This window comes from Ammospiza nelsoni, chromosome 2 (assembly GCF_027579445.1).
Source record: "Ammospiza nelsoni isolate bAmmNel1 chromosome 2, bAmmNel1.pri, whole genome shotgun sequence".
In the NCBI taxonomy this organism is placed as follows: Eukaryota; Metazoa; Chordata; class Aves; order Passeriformes; family Passerellidae; genus Ammospiza; species Ammospiza nelsoni.
The window spans coordinates 83,735,781-83,757,180 of NC_080634.1; the positions used below are offsets into that span (position 1 = coordinate 83,735,781).

General features: G+C 44.6%; 1 protein-coding gene and 1 long non-coding RNA gene across 2 annotated transcripts in view; both read right to left on the minus strand.

Annotated features, from left to right (window-relative positions):
- EFNB2 (ephrin B2) overlaps positions 1-15,372 on the minus strand; it is a 46,234-nt gene extending 30,862 nt beyond the window's left edge. Inside the window, exon 1 of the mRNA XM_059493897.1 lies at positions 14,275-15,372. Within this exon, the coding sequence (XP_059349880.1) occupies positions 14,275-14,402 (128 nt within the window). The 5' untranslated portion in view covers positions 14,403-15,372. The remainder of the gene's footprint in view (positions 1-14,274) is intronic.
- LOC132070254 (uncharacterized) overlaps positions 1-21,400 on the minus strand; it is a 1,108,023-nt gene that overhangs the window by 376,805 nt on the left and 709,818 nt on the right. The gene's annotated exons all lie outside the window — the stretch shown is intronic.

The window sequence follows — 21,400 nt, forward strand, 5'->3', positions numbered from 1 at the left end:
ACAGTTCTAAAGGCACAGAGCTTCTACTGTACAGAGATACCCACAGACACCATTCATCTTCAAACACATCAGAAAATGCCCTAGCTGGTCTCCTGGATCTGTCACAAGCTTCCTTCAACAAATAACTCTTATGACTAGCGCTCTTGCAGAAATACAGACACTTTTTCATTCCACTCAGCTTAGAATCATCCCAAGTCTAAAGGTGCCTTGCACTTGAGAGAGCACAAACCCTGCAGCCACGAGGTGATATTTTGCAAAAACGTACCCCTTTCACCCTTCACGTATATGGAAGGTCACCTGCAACCCAGCACATCTTATTGGAGACACTCAAGGAGAAAATCTGCTTCCTCAGAAGCTGTGATGTGTGAGGTTACAGATGTGATCTCGTTCTTCATACAAAGTAAGCACCCCAAAGCAAATGCAGCAGACTGCCCTTCAAGGCTACCCCAGCCCTGGGCTCCAGCAGAGGCAGGTCACTGTGCAGTCCCTCTCCAGGGAATCATGTCCTCTCAGGCTGGGATCATGGCATCTTGGAGTGACCACAAACACGGGGCACCAAGAGCCCCCTTTCCCCAGCCCTCCATCCTGCCTTCAGCCACCTGGTGAGCAGCTGCCAGAAGGGTTTTGCTGTTAGGCAGCGTATCTGTTCCAAAGGGATGTCATCTCCGCGTGCCAGAGGTGGCTCAGCTTTGCTGGAAAGTTGCCCTTTCCCTTGCTGCTTTGGCTCTCACACACAGGAAAAAAAGCAAAAAAATCCACATACATAAGTAAAACATTCAAACCAGCTAGTGTTTTACCCCTCCATCCCTACTAAACCTAGAGTGCAAAACTAAATACTTGTGTTTCCCCACGTAAAAGTCAGTCATGTTTTTCCTTGCCTTAAAAATCTTACAAGAGCAAACGCTTATTTGTCTTTTCCTGTGCAATGGGTTTTTTGCACAAGAACGTGAAACCTGGCTCAGAACATTTGCCACAAGGGCAAGGCCTGAAATGTTGCAAAGATATGCAATCCAATCCTTTACTAAATCTATGGATTTAAAAAAATATATAGATTTTATATTCAGTTTTCATATATGACCTCCACATAAGGGACTATTAATAGCCATTAACTTTTTGTATTAATGCAGAAAGCCATTACTGCTCTGCTTAAAGTACTTAAAGCACCAGAGAATTCTGATCCATTTACTAAATCAATTCCTGTTACCACAAAAGAACCACTAATGTGCTTCATGACAGTCTTTTAAGTAAGGAGCAAAAAAAAAAAAAAAGGTTGAGTATGACCAGTGTTCTATTTTAAAGTGTATTATATTAACATTTCATCAGCATTTACAGAAATATGAACCTCACAACACTGCTGGACTTAGTCAGCTTCAGCAAATGGAATCATTGCTCACTTGCTCTCGTACAAAAGCACGGAAACACACAGGCACATGCTCCTTCTTGTTTCGTTTCATTTCAACAGAAATGTGCTTTCTGTGTAGAGTTTAAAAACTGCAAGTGGCTGCAGTGGAAAGCAGCAGCCAGTCTGTATAAATGGCTTACTCTGAGAAATTTCTGAAAGAAAAAACACTCAGTAGGTGCATTGTAATTAGTTGCTCTTTCTAGTTACCTCTTGACAAATGATGCATGCGGGTCTGGATGAGAGCCCAACTCTTGACCCATGCCACCACTACACACTTCAGTACTTCAAGCAGAAACCCCTAGCCTCAGCATTCTTTTCATTTTGCTTTCTCCAGAAACGTGGCGCTAAGTAATGCACAACATGAGAATCAGAGATGATTAGCAAAGCTGGAATTCTTTCAGAAGTGCTTCATATAGCTAGGTCCTAAATATATCTGAAGAAAGTTTCCTGCCTTTGATTCTTTCCAAATAGGTAGCATGTTTCAGGGCTCCATTCAAGGACAGAAGTATATGGAAATACACAGGACAAACACTACTTCCACAAGACTTAATGATACACTTTGGCAACGTCTGTAAGCCTTTCAAACAGAAGATATTCTTGTGATCATTATTTTAATATGGCAATTATAAGCCTATTGAGAAATGCAACTTTTGCCACAAAAGTAGCCATAAAAATAAACATTTTTTTTGATAGCACTTTACTGCCCCCTTTTGCACTTTAACATTAGAACAGGTTTCAGTGTGAGCATACATCTGAGGAAAGAGTGTGAAGATATGGGGTAGAACTACAGGGCATCATGTTTAGTCACTAATACACTCTCAGGCACTGCTTTAGGGACATCTTCCACTTGCCTACACTGCAAACAAATGAAACATTTAGCTTTCATTGTCCTTAATCTTGCAGGGAGAGATCAGTAATGGATGGTTTAAATTGCTGTCTTCCATTGCAATCTGAATGTTTATGGGTGACTGGAAAAGAGGGGGATATTGCTCATTAACACTTGTTGTCTCTAGCATAATTTTCTAAAGCAAAGATCATCTGCAACTTGAATTTGGTTTATTCATCAGGATGACAAAGGGCTTTCGAGTCTGAGGCCATGCATATGTTAGTAATGCCTGAACTAAAAGGATGGGTGTATCCTTCAGAACAAAACTTCACAAACTGGCAGGCAAGAATATTTCCATGAAAGGTGAAGACAAGAAGCCTAGACATTCAAATACCCGGCAAGCCTAAAGGCATAAACCCGTTCTGCAACTCTGCACTGCAATTACAGCCACTACAGAATCGAGGTATGTCTGTGTGTGTCCACGTAGATCTGCAAAAGGTAATAAATCTATAGTCTAGTGTCCAGTTATTTACAAAATACTAATTCATTATGACAGAGCCAGAGGGGGACCCATCCTGCACCAACCCTCGGCTTCCAATTGAAAAAGTCCATGTGCTGCTGTGTACACTTACATTTAAACTTAATCCATTTTCCTCTGTCATCCTACAATTACAATACAAGTCACAATAATATTAAATTTCAGTGCCTACAGCATTGCACAATTGAACCATTACTGTAATGAAAACTGACTCCCTTTGATATTAACACTGGTGTTTTCTCTCATTTGCTAGCCATGAAACACAGGAAGAGACCAATGTTGTTTTAATTAAAGAATTGTTGTTCAAAATATGCTACTGGGAATATTAAAGTAGCTCTTTGCTCTAATGGCAAAGATAATCAGGGATTTATATGGTTTGAATTTTGGAGGGAAAAAACCAAAACCAACAACAACAAAAAAAGAAATAATAAAAAAAATCTGTGCCATGAATTCAGCTCAACACAAAACCACTGCTCTACTTGACTTGTGCTCACAGGGGCAGGGTGTGCCAAACCCAAGAGATGGCACTTTATGGAAATGACACAGAGCAGTAGTTAGCATGGAACAGAAAGTCAAACCAAACCATGTGTGTTTCTTACACAAGTCACTAAAGCCTTTGCTTTTAGAAAGCTAACAGAGAGCAGCTGGCATTTGCCAAAGAACTACTTTTTGAAAAGTGCAAACCAGATTGTTCTATTGCTGTGCTATTCTGTGCTCTTCTCTACCATTCCTGTTAGAAAAACAAACTTTTTATGTCAGCCACAATATAAGGATGCCAACCAAAGTTTGCAGTCTTCCTTCTCTTAACTACAGTTTGCTCACACCTGTACCGTCTTGTTTTAAGACATGCTCCAAGCAAAGTCTATAAAAGAGGGCGGGGACTGTCTTGTTAGTTGATGAGACATTAATAATCGGTGATTGTATCTCCAATTCAAAGACAGAATTTCATCTACTTTGCAGTTGTTAAAAAATGTATTATTGCATACCATTTGCCTGAATAAGTAAACACTGGAAGTAGAACAAATTGTTAACTCACAACTTTCAGGAAAAGTTATGCCAAATCAGTAGCAGAATTGTGTAACAAACAATCCTTTTTTGGCAAATCATTTTTATGCCAAGGAGAAAATGGCCTTGAGCATAAATCCAAATGGGATACCTATAATCAGTCTGCACTTGCTTCTTACATTAAACCCAAGATTCAGCCACTTGCAAGCACAAAGATCCTATGTTCCTACATCAAGTACCAATTTTCCCAAGGTTTGACTGACGTGCAGAAGCAGAATAAAACCAGGTGGCCACAGCTACCTTCAAGGCACTAGTAATATCTGACCTACAAAGAAATAAGATTTTGGCCCACTACATCTGAGCCTCTGAAATGAAGCTAAACTGACAACAGAGTACTTTAAAAAATTCTGTAAACATCAAAAATGTGCATTTGACACAACTGACAATCCTGCCCCAGATAGAAGAGTCCACTGGAGGGGTTCAGCAGAAAGCTGGGGCTAACAGGAGATCCAGCCACTCAGTTTTAGCCCACTGCCCTGCCTCTACTGCAGGGAGGCTCAGCCAGTGCACCCTTCTCGTGCAGGGGGAAACCTGGACTCTCAGGTCTCTCTCAGTGATCAGTTTGGCATTACACCAAACAGTGAGCTAAAAAATGTGCAGAAAATTCAGTTGAAGCAGGGCTACCTGTGCAGCCACACTCCAGAGGCACAGCTGATAGACCTGCTTGACCTCCCAGCTGGCACAAGGGACACACTGACTACTGGCAAGCTATAGATCTCTTTCCAAATGCAGACAGGGATGTAGCTTCTGACATCACTTTCTGATTTTAATAAAGCCAACAAAGCTTTGGAGAGATCTGTATTTGTCCAACCCCAAAAAACCTCTTACACTGGCCTTGGTTCAAGACAGCTCATGCTTAATTCGTCCTGCTTCAGCAAAAATATTAAGCATTCAGCACATGCTCGTCATGAGCTTTTCTGAATAAGGACAGCTTCCCAAGTCAGGCTGTAGGAGCACAGTGCAGTCCTGCTTGCCTTGGTGTCTGTCACACACTGATCCACAGAATGGAAGACTACAATACGCTAAAAATCTAATATGCGGCTCTTGGTTTTCTTTGAAAGGTGCCTGAAAACTATCTGATACAAAGAATGATTACACCTTTTTAATATTTTTTTCAAGCAGTGAAGTAATCTGTATGCCAATGTGACTTTCCCTGTTCAGCTAATCTGTTCAGCTCAGAAAAACACCCTGGAAAAAGAAACCCCCCAAAAACCTGAAGGTAAAGTGCTGGGCAGTGATTAAGCTGCCAGCTTTTGAACTAAACTGAAATTAATTAAACATGAGGAAAGCAACTGAAGTGTGGACAGAGAATGCTGTGGGACTGCAAATCCTCAAAAGGAGTCAAGATGTTCCCAACTCCAAATTTACACTTTCATCTAGTCAGGTATAGAAACCAACTGCTGCTCAGGCAGTAGGTAAGCAGATGGCAAGCACCAAGCAAAAATGAAACTGTGAAACGATGCACCGCTGACGAGGAGTCAGAAGAAGCGCAGTTATGTGTGCTTCCACCAGTGCTCACTGCATAGGTTCCTTAAACAAACTGCTTCAAACTTGGAGAACATCAAAAGCCAGATGGGTCTTCCTGAATGAATCTGCAGGCAAGGAGCCAGGATTCCCGTTTGCTGCAGAAATAGGCCTGGACTTGATTTGAGTCTTCTTAGCTCTGACAGGCTGGAGTCTGGCAGAACTCCCAATCCAAAATAAAACAGCATTCAAGTGAGACTGGGTTTTAACTAACAATAATAATAATAATGAAAATAAAATTTCAAATCACTCTTATTAGCTTTAAAACACACTTCTCTTTACAGTGCAGCATTCACCTTCCCCATTGCTGTTCTCTGGTTTGGGTACATAAATAAAAGCCCTATTCAAACAGAAGCTAAGAAAACAGTGAGAAGCAATTTGCAGCATCACAAATTTTTCAGCCTAACATAATTTCACTATCTAACCTATCCTGCTGTGTAAAACAAGCCAAATAATTTCTTGTTTTCCGTTGACACATGTAAAATTTGACTTTCCTTTAAAGCATACAAAGCTCTGATCCTACCAAAGTTTTGTAAATCCTATTTTAGCCATCACCCATGAGACATTTTTAAAAGAACACTACAGGTAGGAAACCCATCTTAGAGTTATGTATATGTCATACATCAGGAATGATTCACCTAGCAACACAATCCTCTACCAACCTTTATCTTTTTTGGCTTGGAACTTATGTTTAAAACCAGAAGAAAGCATAGACTATTACATCAAAGTTTAAATCAGCTGCATTATAATTATCATGCTGATACCTCAATAAACACTGGGTGTTGGCTGGCCAGGATTGCCAAAAAAGATAGAGGTCCTGCCCTATTTGCTGTCTTTGACAATGTATATAATCACATCAAAGGAAAGTTCTCTGCATCACCGCTAACAGAAAAAAAAATCATCTGTACATTCTCTTTCCTGGAGTAAAATTAAAGAATTTTTTCATAACAAGAAAGTTTAAATTTTGCCTATAATGAAAAATAATTATAATGTGAAGCCCTTTCAGGCTTGCAGGACTTGCAGTACTCACTGAAGTCACTGGAGGCATTTTCATGAAGTTGAACGACCACTAGATATGCTAAGATTAAACCTGAATTTACAGGGACAAAAATGATAACAAAAAAAAACCCCAACCCAGATAATTCAAAATTACACTGAAGACACTTTCAAGTTTAGGAGATTTCTGTGTGCATGTTTTATCTTTTTTGGGTCTTAAGTCTATCTGGGGGTGGAGGAGCAATGCAAAACTGGTTTTTGTTCTGCCATTTTGTTTTCATACCTGGCTTCCAGAAACATACTGAGCTCAATGTACGTGTTTTCTCAAAGCCTGTCCACGCTTCAGTGTCGGGGTTTTTTTCCCCCCGTTTAGGGAACAGGAGTGAAAACTGAAAAAATCTCTGTTTTAAATACACCTTCGAGCTTCTATCAGTGAAAACTCCTTAAGGTGAGGGGGACCTGGGAGGGGAAAGACTCTGGATGCAGGGAGAGCTGGGGTCCACTGTCCAGGATGCTCTTCATAGATGATTCTCCATCTCTCTCTGTGCCCTGCCAAACCTGTCCTGCCTTATCTGGGACATTTCTGAGATGTGACATGACAGGCAGGTTCGAAAGCTAAACTTTGGATAATGGTGGGCAAACAAAGGACATCGTTTTTGCATTATTTCTTTAATTACTTTAACCCTTGTTCGAACAGAAAGCATAAGGCCAGAGTAATTCAGCTTCCCCCTTTGTCATTTGCCTGCCATAAATATGCACCAGTCTGCATTTGAAAAGCTGAAGGAGGCTGCAAGCTTGCTGGACATTTATCATGCTCTGTTCCCTGTTAACAAGCAAATACTTTAGTTGAATGGCCCATTAGCAATCATTGTCAAATGCAGAATGCAAGGTGCTTGAATGTGACCGGCCTGTAAATTAGATGAGGTTGCCCCTGTGCTTTGGAGAATTTCAGCAAATGAATTGGATCTTTTGCTATAGATTTGTGAAGGTTAAGTTTCAACACAGGAAACCCATCTGAGCACTTCAGGTCCTGTGAATTCTGCCAATCCGTTCGGCTCCCTATATGCACTTGTTAATTTTTCATTTGTTAAATCACATCAGCAGCTTGACAGTTTGGGGTCTGGAGTCCCCTTTTCAGTCAGAATCGTGAAGATTTCCAGCATACTATTGGATAGGATAAGAATGATAAAGTCAAGCATGTAATTAACATCTTCATATAAAAAAACCTGGAATAATCAAACAAAGAAAAAAAAAAAACCCAAACCAAATCCACTTTAAAAGTGTCCAAGCCACTGCCAAACAAACAGCATGAATTCCATTTTGCCGAGCTCATCCCAGGCTCCTTCCCAGTAAAGAAAGACACAACTGTTATTGTAGGCTTCGGTGTTTTTTCCCCTTGTGTCTAGACTGCGCTTAACAAATGCAGAGTGCTTTCTTCTCCCCTCTTTGCAGACAAATGAACGGCAATAAAGTAGATATTTCTCATTTGAATCGTACCCCTGATTTGCAATGTAATGCTGACTTTAAATTGTGGGCGTTGAGGGTTGTCAGTTGGGTAGAAAAGCAAGTATTAACTATTTAAAGGCTCTTTAAGAGAAAAAGCAAGAAAAACCACATCCAAGTAGCTGCACTAGGAGAGGTATATCACTACCTTTACAGCTGCAGATCATTTAAAATAAATGATTAAACAATAGCTATATTGTCTGCCGGCTGAACTCAAGGGGCTGACAGCAAACTACTCATCCCAGTGATTGTAAGTTGGCTGGGGAGGAGGGGAAGGGGGGGAGGCAGATGCTTATCTCATTTCTAGATTTCAGCCAGCCTTTCGGAAATAAACACCACCTAGAGACTGAGCCAGAAACATTTGGTTATCTACAGCTTGACTGGTAAATAGGAATGGATGCTGGTTTGTTTGTGGTTGTTTGGTTTTTGGTTTTTCAGTTTTTTTTTTCTTTTATATTTTTGCAGGATAGGAAACACAAGAGATGCTAAAGTATCACCTGGCCTAGGCACAGACAATGCAGCATGTTTATCTTTGCTGCTCCCATGGAGTGTGAGATGGAGACCACAAACAAAAACACAGCTGAAATCAAAAGCTCTCTGTTTTCCTTCCAGATAACCCCAATACCAGCTCTCCCCTCTGTTCTCTGTGCCTTGCCAGTATGCTCCTGCCCGAAGCCCAAACAGATTAAGGCAACAAATCCCAAGTGCAGCCAATTCTTCAGAAAGGCTGCTGCTAGGGCAGGAGTTAAAAATGAGAATCTTCCACACCTCACAACTGCAGCCATCTCAAGTTTTAATCGGCCCCCATCTCGGCAAAAAGCAGTAAATGAAATCTATCTTTACCATATTATACACCACCAATGAACAAGAACTGAGCAGCTTTTCTTCACCGCTCCAACCACCCCAAGCCACAAGTAGGCCTTTCATAGTTCCTAATCCCGGCCCCCAAGTTTTGTGCGGTTTTCACATAATACCTTACAGCCCGGAGCAAGGCCCTTAGTTTATAACACCCCTTTCAGAGACGTGTCATTTCTAACATCAAGCTAATCTATATGTTGCCATGGCATCACCCTTTATCTGCCTTTACATCTTATGAACTGCATGGATTTACCACATTATTTTTATCTGAAAGACAGAAAATGGTGGTTTTATTGCCATACAATCAGATTACTGCTGCTAGTTTCTCTATGCCTTTTTACCATACTTCAATCAAAAGGGATCAGTTTCTTTATACTCTGCCCTTGATTTACATTACATCTGTAAAGACCTAGTCTGGGTTGTAATCCCCTTATTAACTATGACCAGGGTTGATTTGCCTAAAAATAAAAGCAAATTGTGTCAGACCTTTTCACTTTGTTTTTGATTCGGAACTACAAAATGGATTACTAAAGAAATCTTCAGAGTTCACACGGCTGGTATAGTACTGAATTTAAAATGAGAATTAAACAAGTTAAACATGGGAGCTGTGTCAACGGTTTACATTTTCCATCATGGGAGAAAGGCTGAACTGCATTTGTCTTTGTGCTCTCTGGCTTTAAGGAGACAATGAAGCCACAGGAGATTTTTCCAAGCCCTTCTAACACTGTCCATTTGCCATCCTCCCTTCCTCTGCTTTTTCATGCAACTCCTCCACAAACTCTTCTCCCTTGCTGCTCCCTTCCCAACCCCCCCACAAAAACTTCCCCTCCTTCAAGACAACAGTGTGTTAGTTAAAAGTCCACGTACTGTGTCACTCAGTATTTTAATCAAAATATTTCAAGCAGTTTAACATTCCTATGTAAGTTTCCACAACGCCTCACAAAGAATGAGCTCATAAGCAAATCCATGTAGATGTATGATAAATGACCAGAAAAACAGGTTTCTTTATGTCAGAAGCCAAGGCAGACAGACATTAGGCACACATGAATAACATTTTAATCACTAATTTTTTTCTCAGAAGAACACTTTCTTCTCATTTGCAACAAGCATTTTCAAGTACTGCAGGTTTGCACGATGCACGAAGACCAGATCATAAAGGAAAAAAGGTCCCCAAAGGAGGCCTGCCTGTGGCTGCTGCGCAGGCTGAAAGGCCTGTCCATGCCAGCGTGCCAGAGCAGCCACCTCAGCTCCTCATTTCCCAGGCCAGCAACCTTGGCCGAATTTGAGAGGATCCAGAGTGTCACACCTCAAGCAATGTGATCTCCTTACAATAAAACACGTAAGAGGGAAGGAAAAAAAAAAAAAAAAAAAAAAAGAAAAAAAAAGGAGAAGGAAAAAAAAAACCCAGAGGAAGGCATTCTCATGTGTGGGAAGAGGGAGAACTTAAGTGATTTTAGCATGACTTTTAGTCACAGCCTTTCTAAAGGCAATTACTTCATTAAACCAAGTGAAATAACGTAGCACAGCTTACAGATAACATGCTTTAACATAATTACTATAAATAATATAGCAATTATATTCTACCTATGAAAGGCTGGGGAAAATAACCAGCTCAAGAAATCGGCCTTCAGTTTATTCTGAAATCATTTTGCTAATTCACCTGTGCTTCAGAGACCTGGCTACAAATGCCAGAACTATCAAATGGACTGACTGGGAGCCACCACTTGCTCCATCTATTAGCACGCCAAGTGTCAACAGCTATGTTTTGGGTACAATTTAGGAGCATGTGTTTAAACAATTTTAACCTTCCACTCCTGTTTCTTCAGCTTGAAGCTGTAATTGCATAGGTTAGAAAGTGTAGTCCCATAGCACAGGACTCCCAAATAAATTCCTGTCTAACTGAGAGCCTCCCAAACATGTTGTGTGATATCGTTTTAGCAAGCTCTTTGTGCTCTGGCTGGCTTGCCTGTCCTGTGAAACAAGGGCTGTCCATTACCTACAGTTTATCATCCTGACAAAATGTGAGGAATGTGGATGTGAAAGCACTAACAATTCCACCCCTGGTGCTTTCTCCTTTTTTTCCCTCTGTATTAAAACCGACAAGATTAACCCAAACGCAAACTGCAGAGCATAGTTCAAGGGGCTATTCAATCGGTAGTGAATGTGCATTTGTTTACCTACAAAAATAAGAATTTCAGATACAATGAGAAGCAGACTAGTCTATACACTACTGAATAGAACATTTAGCAGGGTCATCAATTGTAGTTTATTTTATCAGTTTCTGACATGTTAGCATTCATTCAGAGGCAAGCTGTGAAATATCCCATATATAACTGGTTATCAGAGGGAGAGAAAAACAGCTATATAATCTAACTTAATCAGTGTCAAAGGCACCACTTATGAGGATAACCTTCCACATGTCACTAAGGAGACCCGCCTTGATCGCTGGCCCATAGCACACAGGGAAATAGTGACGATTAGACATAAGTGATGCTTTTTTGAATGAGATTTCCCTACTACTTCACTGAAAGGTGCCCCATAACATTACTCTGGTCCTGCATGTGAAAGGCAGTGCAGAGCCCTTGTGAGGCGAAACTGAGGTAATCCATGCTATCTGCATACATTTCTTGTCTTGGCAGAAACAACACAGGCAGAAATTCTCCCACTAAAAGGTGTCAACAGGAGTTAAACCTAGAGTTATTTTTCCTCTGTGTTTTCAAGATCAGATGATCTAAAAGTTCTTCAGATAAGTCTTTAAAGTATGCCAAGACCATCCAAAACAACGAAGCAATATAATCACAGGTATAATTATTTTATGGAGGTCACTTCAATCTCATGATCTGGTCAAGGCAATAAAGCAGATTTCTAAAAAGATAAGGGGGGACCAGGGAGGGGAGATCTGTGTTCCAATAGCTACTGCATGCTCTCCATTCCAGCCACCTGCTAGAAATTATAACCCCTAGACTTCAGTGCAAAACGCTCCCTTTCAGTTTACACACTCACCTTAACCTAAAATTCATTATTTCATACTTTATATTAACCTAACAACTTCTCCCATTTTAACTGCCTACCTGTTCAGCAGATTTTTGCCTTGAGACATTCAATAGAGTTAAATGCACAGTTTCCCTGAATAAATTAACCAGCATCAAAGATAGTTATTATTTCAAATCTAGAAAGGAGCTTTATTATTATACCATGCCAAGATCTATTCAACAGCTTTACTTCCCAAGCTAACAATCAGCTTGAATCCAGAGTGAGGACAACCTTCTCTAAGGAGAAATTATTCGGGATCCTTCAGGAAAACAAGTGTGAGAAGAATTAGTAAGAAATTCTGCTGGGAGAGGTAGAGCTGCCTCGCCAGCAGCAGTGTCAGGAATGCATTTGCAAGCCTCCTCGAACTCCAGGCCTCCAAGAGGCCTATAAATCACTAGCCCCAGCAATTGAAAAGACTAATTTTAATAGTGTACTTCTTCACTGTGGTGATTAAGCCTCAATGAATCACTCAAGAAAATTCAATTACATCAGCAACACAACCTATTTTTAAGCGTGCATTTAAGTTGAAAAAGTAATTAGATATTATCATTACATCTACCATTAACAACATTCAAACCTTTTTTGTAATCAAACAGCTTAGAATTAACTAAATGGAAACACAAATCGTGTTTGACAAAAGAAGCATATCCCCAGGCTCCGTGAGATGGGCTGAATTCAGCTGCTCGGATGCTTTCGTTTCACTGATGGCTAATAAAAGCCATCAAGGTAAGTTAAAAAAGAAGCGAAAGCAGGTTGGGGCTGGCAGCGGAGAGCCCCGAGCAGCCGGCTCTTCTGCTTTGGAAGAGTGACCTCTGTAGGCACAAACCCAGCGAGGCCTGCCATGCAAAAGCATTCCCCTTCCTCCTAGGCCGAGCCAAGGCTGTTTTCCACCAGCACAGCAGGCCCACTCCTGCAATGCAACCCCGGCTCTCAGCCTTTGCCTTTCGAGAGCCTAAACAGCCTTATAAAGCCCGCTTTATAACCGGCCCGGCCGCTTCATCCTCCCCAGTGACGCCGTGCCTTTCTTAAGCCAAAGAAAGGCTTCAGCTGTGCAACATCATGCAAGCGCTGAGCCAGTGACTGGAGGTAAATTTTAAAAGGCTTCCCACCTGATGCATATACAAAATAAGTATTTGTCAATCAATATTACAAATAAAGACTTTGAATTGAGCAGTCCAGCGCGCTCCTGCCAGTTTTTTTTTTTTTTTTTTTTTTTCTCTAAGAAATATTAGGAAACTTCTCGGTAAAGAGAAACAGAGCAAGTATTAAAATAATACAGGCAGAAGTCTGTAGTGATTTTTTCATTTAGTGAAAGCAACAATAGATGATGACTAAGGCAAGGTAACTTGGTAAACTTGAGATGCTACTCCTAATTCAAACTTTGAAATCTTCACCAAAGTCCTAGAGATCCTGCCACCTGTGCAGGATTAATCCCTGATCCAGGAAATACTCCATTCATACTTGTCTCATCACCACCTAACATTTCCTCTACAAACTCCCCCGGGAAAACAAGACATGTACTTACTGGAGTTAATGGGAAACGCTAAATTCAATTAACACATTGCATATGATTTAATTTTAAACATATATAACTGAAGATGGAGCATGCATATAAAAATTATTTTAACCCATTTCTGCTTTAAAATTCTCTTAACTCATTAGAGTCCTACTTCTTCCTATCGTGATTTTTGTTCTCTAAACTAGTGATTCTAATCACAAAAGTTCAGAGGCTCTCACAAGTGAACAAAGCCAACTTCCATTTTGTACGTCAAAAATCCAAGGAGACAAAAGAGAAGTAGCTTTACATCACTGCCTGAGACTTTTCTTTAGAACAGCCCACTTTTCAAAAAGTTCCTCTTTCTAACAGCAATAAAGAGGGTTTTTTTTTTTTTTAAGATAACGCATCTCTTTTAAAAGTGAGCTTTAAAAGTGAAGTCCTGGGAACGCATGTGCATTTTCGCTTGGGTTTGTTAATGAAGAATGACACTATAAAGTTGTGTGATGGGTAATGCTTAGTTCATTACTCACTGACATGTGCCTTGATACCATCAACTCCACAACCAAATTTAGCCCTGTTATAAGCAGATGTAACTTCGCTGGAGTCAATGGGATGAGTTTGCATCTGCAGACGGAGAAGTTGGAGAGTATCACCCTTTCCTGGCAACTCAGCGCAGCCCGGCTCCTCCGCTGTTCCAGCCCGGGCGAGCCCGGACTTTGCCCGCAGATTTTATCCTGCTAGCGCCGCACCACTCCCCGGTCCGCCGCCCCGGTCCTCCCTCCTCCCTCCCGCCAGGGGCAGGGGGCGACGGGGCAGCTCCGCCGTCACACGAACCACCGGCCCCGGGAAGAGCCGGATCCCGCTGCCGGCCAGGCCGGAGCCCCCGCCGCCGCCGCTCACCGCTAGCGCACTCCGCCCGTCCCCGTGTCTGCCGGCGGCCGACCTGCGGCACCGTCCCGTCCCTCCCCCGCGCACGGAGGACAGCGCCGGTCCCCGGGGAGACGGCGGGCGGGAGCGGGATGGAAACTTACTTGGGGTTAGAGGAATTCCAATATATGGGGTCTAAAACGATGGACCGCGCCAGTGCAGTTCTGCATAAAACCATCACGGCTCCCCAGCAGTACTTCCAGGCGGAGGCATCTCGCCTCCGCGCTGCCATGGTCGCAGGCGGCACCGAGTCCCTCCCCGGAGCCTCGCCAACTCCGCCGTGCGCCTTCCCACGCACCTGAGCAGCAACAGCAGGGTGGGTGCCCGGTATCCCAACAGCCGGGATGATTGATAGGAAAAAAAGAATAATTTAAAAAATTTAAAAAAAAATCAGTAAGGGTCGACGATGCACTTGGCGAGAACTGCAAGCAGATCTACTGAGTCATGTATGCCACTCGCATGTAGGAATATCTCCTGTGAGGTCAGATCCAAGCTACCTCCGAAGTAACAGCAATAGGAAAAAAAAAAATTAAAAAAAAAAAGCAAACGCCTTAGTCCTTCCTCTTAGTGGGGGTCTCCCGGCTGCCTTGGAAGATGCCACTCAAACTGCCAACTCCCATTTGGATCCAGGGCGCCATACGCGTTCACAGGTCTAAGGCCCGCGTGAAAAGGAGTAAAACAAAAAATAAATTAAAAAGAGGTAAAATAAAGGGCGGCGGGAGAAATAAAACGGTCGGGGGGAAAAGCTTCGGCGGGCGGCTCCTCCTGTATGTCTCTCACTGCTCCCCGCAGTTTGCAATCCGCACGGGCACCAGCTCGGGCTGTTTCGGGCAGCTCGGAAGCAACCGCGAGTCAATAAATCCACTCCGAGTCAGCTCCCCCAGTCCCAGGGAGACGCATCCGCAGGGCTCCGGCTTCCCCGAGGGGCACTGCTGTCCTTGTCGTCGGCAAAGACCACGGAGCGGAGCAAGGAAAGAAACAGGGACGGACAATAATGATTACAAAAATAAAAAATAAAATAAACCAAAACGGGGGAGTGGGGGGGTCGCAGCATCAAATCGTCCCTCTCCCGTTGCGCGACCTGCAGTGCGCGCCGCGGCGGCTGACTGAGCAAGAGGAACGACGGGCGCGGGACTTGCGCCGACGCGCAACCCACCGCGGAGGAGAAGGAATGGAGCGAGGGAAGAGAAGCGGCGCTAGCCACCGTCGTTCCCAGCGCGGCGCTTCCAACCTCCGATGCCGCCGCTGCGAGTCCCCGGCGCAGGAGCGCGGCCAGCGGCAGCGCGCTGCCGTAGCCATATAAGCGCGGCCCCGCTGCCCCGCCGCCGCCGCTCATAGGGCCGCCGGCGGGCCGCCGCGCTGGTTGGGCGCCGCGCCTGTCACTTACCGCCGAGCGGCGGGCGGGGCCGCGCCGAGCCCGGCCGAGCGGGCCGGCAGGTAACACCCCCCGGCCCCGCCGCGCCGCGGGCGGCCGCTGCCCGCCGTGCTGGGAGAGTCCACTCGCTCTGACTCACAGCGGGGCTGTGCGGGGGGCGCGGCAGGCCCAGATGGAGCGAAATCAGGAGAAAATAAAAGAAATAAGCACTAAACCCCAGCCTTTGCTAAAACTGTTTCCCAAGTACGCTGCCGTTCAAAGAGCGGGATGAGCGGCAGGGCCGGGAGGCGCGGGGCTCCCTCTCACCCTGCCCGCCGCTGCGAGCGCAGCCCCCCGGGGGAGCGCGGCTGCAGGCGCTGCGCGGCAGCGGCCACCTCCGCGGCGCGGCGCGGGAAAGGGCCGGGCCGTGTTTCCACCGGCGCGGAGCTCCGCGCACAACTTTCTGCGGGTTCCTTGCTGGGATGGAGGCCTGGGGGTGCTTCCGCGCTAGCTTCCCACCGGCCCTTCCCACGCCCTTCCTCCCCCTTCTGTGAGTTTTCTAAGTTTATCTGGTTGCGCGACAATTAGTCACGGGCCGTCTGAATTAAAGAAGAGTCGGACATGCGGAACCTTCCAGAGGGATGCAGAACGGCGGGCAGTGCAGGGCTCCAGGGCCGGCCGCGGATTCCCTCGCCTTTCTCTGGCTATTGCTCAGAGACTCTTTCTTCCCCTCTAGATTTTCGTGGGGAAGGGGTTCGGACACAGTTCGTTTCCAGACGCCGCGTATCCCAATGACACGGCACCTTGCCCTTTTATTTCATTCTATCATTACTTTCTGGCCAGAGGGAGCTACCTGCGGGCAGCGCTGGAGATGCTTTCCCCGCGGCCTCGCAGGTCCCCCGGGAGGCGCGGAGGGCGCCGGGGGCTCGCGGGCGCTCCCGACGCCGCGCTCGGAGCCCGACACGCCGCGGCTGCCGCGGCCCTTGCACGGGGCCACAGCGCCCACTAGCGGCCGGCGCTGCCCTCCGCCGGGGGAGCGCTGCCCCGCGGCTGTCCCCGCCGCCGCTCCCCCGCCCGCCTCCTGCCCGCTCCGGCGCCCACGCCGTTCCACCGGCAAAAGCCACCGGCAAAAGCCAAGCGGGGCGGCGGTACCGCTGCCCCGGGAGGTGGTACCGGGCTGGAGAGGCGGCCCACGCGAGGGGTCTGCGACAAGAGCCGTACCGAGGCTAAACAGGGGTGGTGTAAATGGCATAGTCGCTCCTGTGAAATCGAGGGGGTTACCGAATTTCTTCCAGTAGGGATTGCTTGCCAAAATAGTATCTGCAGAAAGGATTAAAAGTTAAACCCCAGTAAATTGCCGCGCTCTTTTCTGCCATTTCCCTACCTATTAGTCGAGGCATGCAAAGAACATCCTACCAAAAACCCTAGTAAAGAGCCAATTTTGCATAATTTTATTACTGAAGAAATATGTGTATTCGCTTAAAATTCGGCTTCGTGATGGTACTCGTCCGACTTTTAGAGGAACGCCAAGAAGCTCTTATAAGGAAAATAACTGACACTGTAATTTATTTCCCGGGTAAATTTTGGAACCCAGCGTTCTCTTTCGACCCCTTTTGAACTAAACGGGTGTTTCAGCCTGGCAGAGCCCGCTCCTCCCGCTCGCAACACAGAGGAAAGAAATTGGAAGCGCGCTCGAAGCCCCATAGATTTTGAGTTAATTGTGTTCGGTAGTTCTCTAATGAAATCTACCACTCAAGAAAACAAGGAAATCAGTTTGCTTTTCACACAAAACATCGAATACGTTTTAAGTAAACTGCTAATTAAATTTAATTTGCAATGAGGAAGGAATTGCAGATCCGGCGACGCAATTTGGTGGAAAAGGATCTGATTCCCGGGACGGAAACTTAGCACTCAAGTGGGAGCTTAGGTATCTATGCACACCAAGGGGCATCAAAGGAGAACTTCACCAGCAAGGGGAGGAAAGTACTTAATTATTAAACTTTTAAACAAATGTGTGGTGTGTAGCCGGTCGTGAGGCAATGTAAACACGGAGCCTGATAAATGCTTCCAGCAACAGAGACGTGTAAAATAGGTCTACCTCAATTTCGTGATGCTGCTGCTTCTGTTTGTTTAGAAGCAAAAGGTTACGAGCGGTGTTTTGTAGAAGTGGTGAGTAAACTGTGACCTCTAACTCTTCGTATCCTTGCTTTAAGTAAACCAGAGGAAATGAAGAGCCCTGGTATTGTCTGAAAATATCCTCTCGTAGCTAAATATATCACACGGCTCCTATTGTCCAGTGCCTAATCATTTTTACGCAAATACAGCTGTTTTACTCTACTGTCCAGCATCCTACCGATGCACACTGTAAGAGTATAAAAATCCAAGTTAATAAAATATTTTTTTCAGTAAAAACTAAGACAAAACTGGGCACTTGCTTCCGAGATAACCTAATCAATAAAGATTAAGATATCCACAGAAACGCGGGCTCGGTGGCTACTTTGCTCGGCCTTTTTGGCCGAGGATCCGCTCCCTGCGGTTGGGTCGGGCCGCAGGGCCCTTCCAGAGCCGCGCAGTTACCGACGGCTCCGAGCAGGGCCGGGCCGGGCCAAGAGGCGGGGGCCGGGGCCGGGGCCGGGCGGGGCAGGCGGCGCTCGGAGGGGCTGCGGCGGCGCGGAGCCCCTGGGCAGCGATCGCAATCCTTCCCCGGTCCCGACCCCTGCGCCCGCTGCATCGGCCTCCTGTCTTTCCAAGAAGCGCCTCGGACACGGGAGAAACGTGAGAGTAAATGCTGGGGACTGGGTTTTCAAAGCAAAAAAGCCGACAAGTGCTCGGAAGTTAGAAAGCGGCTTCGGCCGCCGCTTCTCTGGGGGCTGTTTCAGGAGGAGGTCCCGGCAGACATTTCGGGTTTCGCAAGGAGCGCGGTTTCCTGACAGACGAGCGCACAGGGAGCAGGCTGCGGGGGGAAATCCTGCCGCCGCCCCACGGCGCCCGGGCGGCCCGGCTCGGCGGGCGGGCATGGACGCACTAATGGACGGGTGGAAGATGAGCGCTGCCAGCGAGCAGGTGAGACCTGCCTATCCCTTGCCTTCGCTGAATATCTGGGACTTTGCAGTTTGTGCCGGTTAAACCTCTATTCCTGTACCTCACACTAGCTTGAAAGATAAAAAATAAAATTCTGTTCATCACTGAATAACCTCTTTCACCTTCTTTCCAGCAGTGATGTCGGCAAAAATTAGGTAGATACGGGTTCTGGTACTACAAAATCTATAATGAAGGGCAGATAATCTGCATGGGAACAGGACTGAGCCCACAATCCCAGATTGTCTTTTAAACATCAGCCTAAACATGAAATTTTTGAAGTGGAAAAGCTCACCATAATTCATCATTATATGAAAATATACCAGTTTTGAAAGTCAAAAAGATATAACTCAATGGATACAATTACTGCTAAATTCAATAAAGAGCAATGATCATGACTGATGCTTATTCACTTAAATGGATTGTTTATCGTTTGTACAAAAGGCCAAGTGTGCCAGATACCTGCAACAGCTCTTAATACATAATTCACACTGCAACAGTGCATTTTCTGCACTTATGGTAGAGTAAGTACATGTCTAGATGTTAATTTGTCTTCACCAAGTCCATTTTAGAACTGTAGTTTTGGTCAACATAGTTTCTTAGAAAATGAGTTTGGCTCCTCCTGGATACACTACAGAATTCAAGCAGCCTTGTAATAAAAATCGTAAAGACGTTCATACATCCAAACCATGTCTTTTAATTGTGTTTGACTAGACTTATGCTGACTCTCTGTACCACTCCTTGAAAACAAAAATATTTACATTATTCTATGGTCTGTGATATGAGGGGTAGGAAAAACGACCTGGGATCAAGCTTCTGCTACAGAACAGGCCTTTTATTGTCAAAGGGGATCTCTATGTCCTTTGGAGAAGAGCTGATGCTGAGCTAGCATAACCCTCGATTCTAAGTGTCAGTCCATGGAAGATGATTGTACACATGAGGCTGTATGGTATGGAAATGTCAACAGAAATTCAGCACTCTTCTGCAGGCTAACAAAATGGTGGGATGGAAAGAGTGGAATAACCCTGAAATGCACATGTGGCAATACCAGCATGAGAATGGAACAGAGGTGCATGAAAGTCATGGTTCAGGCTCCTGCTAGACTGGCCCGTCAGCCCGAAACCTGGGCGCTTCACCATATCCTCCTGCCTTGGAATGAGCCTTAGGCACACAGACAGCTCCACAGCTCTCTTCTGAAATGAATCCCCCCTGTAACACAACCTGGAAGGTGTTCATTGACTTGAATTTCATCTGCATTTTCACGAAGTTGAGACCTTGTAATGACAGAGCTAAGACCCCAAAAGCTCTGAAAATGTTTAATGAAATACTGCATGCAGTTAAAAGTGAATAATAACCAACATCTCCATATTTGGTGTACATGCAAAAAACAGCAGAAACTCATTCCTGAGGGCATTTTCCCGAGATGTTAATAGCATCACAAAGAGGGAGGTATCAGCTTCGGGTCAGGAAGGACAATAGATAGGGTGAAGTGTATGAGGTGGCACATAGCTCAAGAGCAAAGGAGACATCAAAGGTCTTCTTTTTCAAGACAAGATAGGAATGGATGAACTGTTGATACTTTAGTGAGATTATACATACGAATGCAGTTGCTTGGCAGTGCTAATGTAATTGTCTTTGCTTTGTTAAGCTGCATGATGCTGTCCTTCCAATACATTTCTCAGGAGTCAGCTTTCCACTTGGGCTTGGAAAAATGATGATAAATGAACATGCAAAGTTCAAAGGGCAGTTTAGCAAATCACCAAAGTAAGAGCACATGTTTAACATGCTGTTCTAAGGCCTTCCACGCTCCTACCTTTGCCAGACAGATGCACTGTTTCATATTAAAATAATTATCCAGGACATTTATGAACAAGTTTGGGAAAACTAAGATCTCTTCTGTTACCATATAAGGGAAATGAATACTGCTCAAGGTAGGTGGCAACAAAAATGCCTACCTGCCTCCCTGGGGTGGTAAACAACACACAAAGTCCCAGAACAACCCAGAATTTGTCTAACCAAAATTTGAAGTTCAAACTTCAAACTGTAATAAAATAGAAATTAAATACTGAACACAATCACCAACAGCATTTTCTCTATGCAGACACATGCAGGGAGCTCACAGTTTAAACACTACATGTCAGTCTATGTTCCTGCATACTTTGTGTTAAAAGAGTGTGAAGTCGTACGGGAATACAAGAATATCCTGAGTTCTTACCATCAAATGTCAACTTGCCCCCTTTCCAAACTATACGCATCTATATTTTTCCTAGAAATCAACAGCATCTCTGAAGTCCTACAATAATTTTAAAAATAAAACCCTACAGCAATGCAAACATAACATTCACCCACACCAGGTCTACAAAGATCTGACACAGAGAATGCCTTAGGACAGCAAAGAGACAGCAGATTGCACCAACTGAAGTTCTACCCCAACAGAGGAAATCAAACCAAACCAAAGCAACGACCTAACTGCTTTTCCTTTTTTTTTTTTTTTTTTGTTTTTTTGTTTTTTGTTTTGAGGGCAGGGGAAAGAGAAACAGGCAGTGAAATGTGGAATGGTAGGGGGGGCAATTTCATTTGGGATGGGCATTTTGTCCCAAAAATAATCTAATCCTAGAGGTGGGACTGAAAATAACCTGGTAACATCTAAGCCTACACAATGTTACATGCAGAGAACAAATGTTGCTCTTTAGCAGCAAATTAGGTGATGCAGAACAAAATGCTTGATACCACAGCTGTATGTGTGATTACTTAGCTTCTTGCTTTTAGAAGAGGAAACAAAACTGCATAGGTCTGTT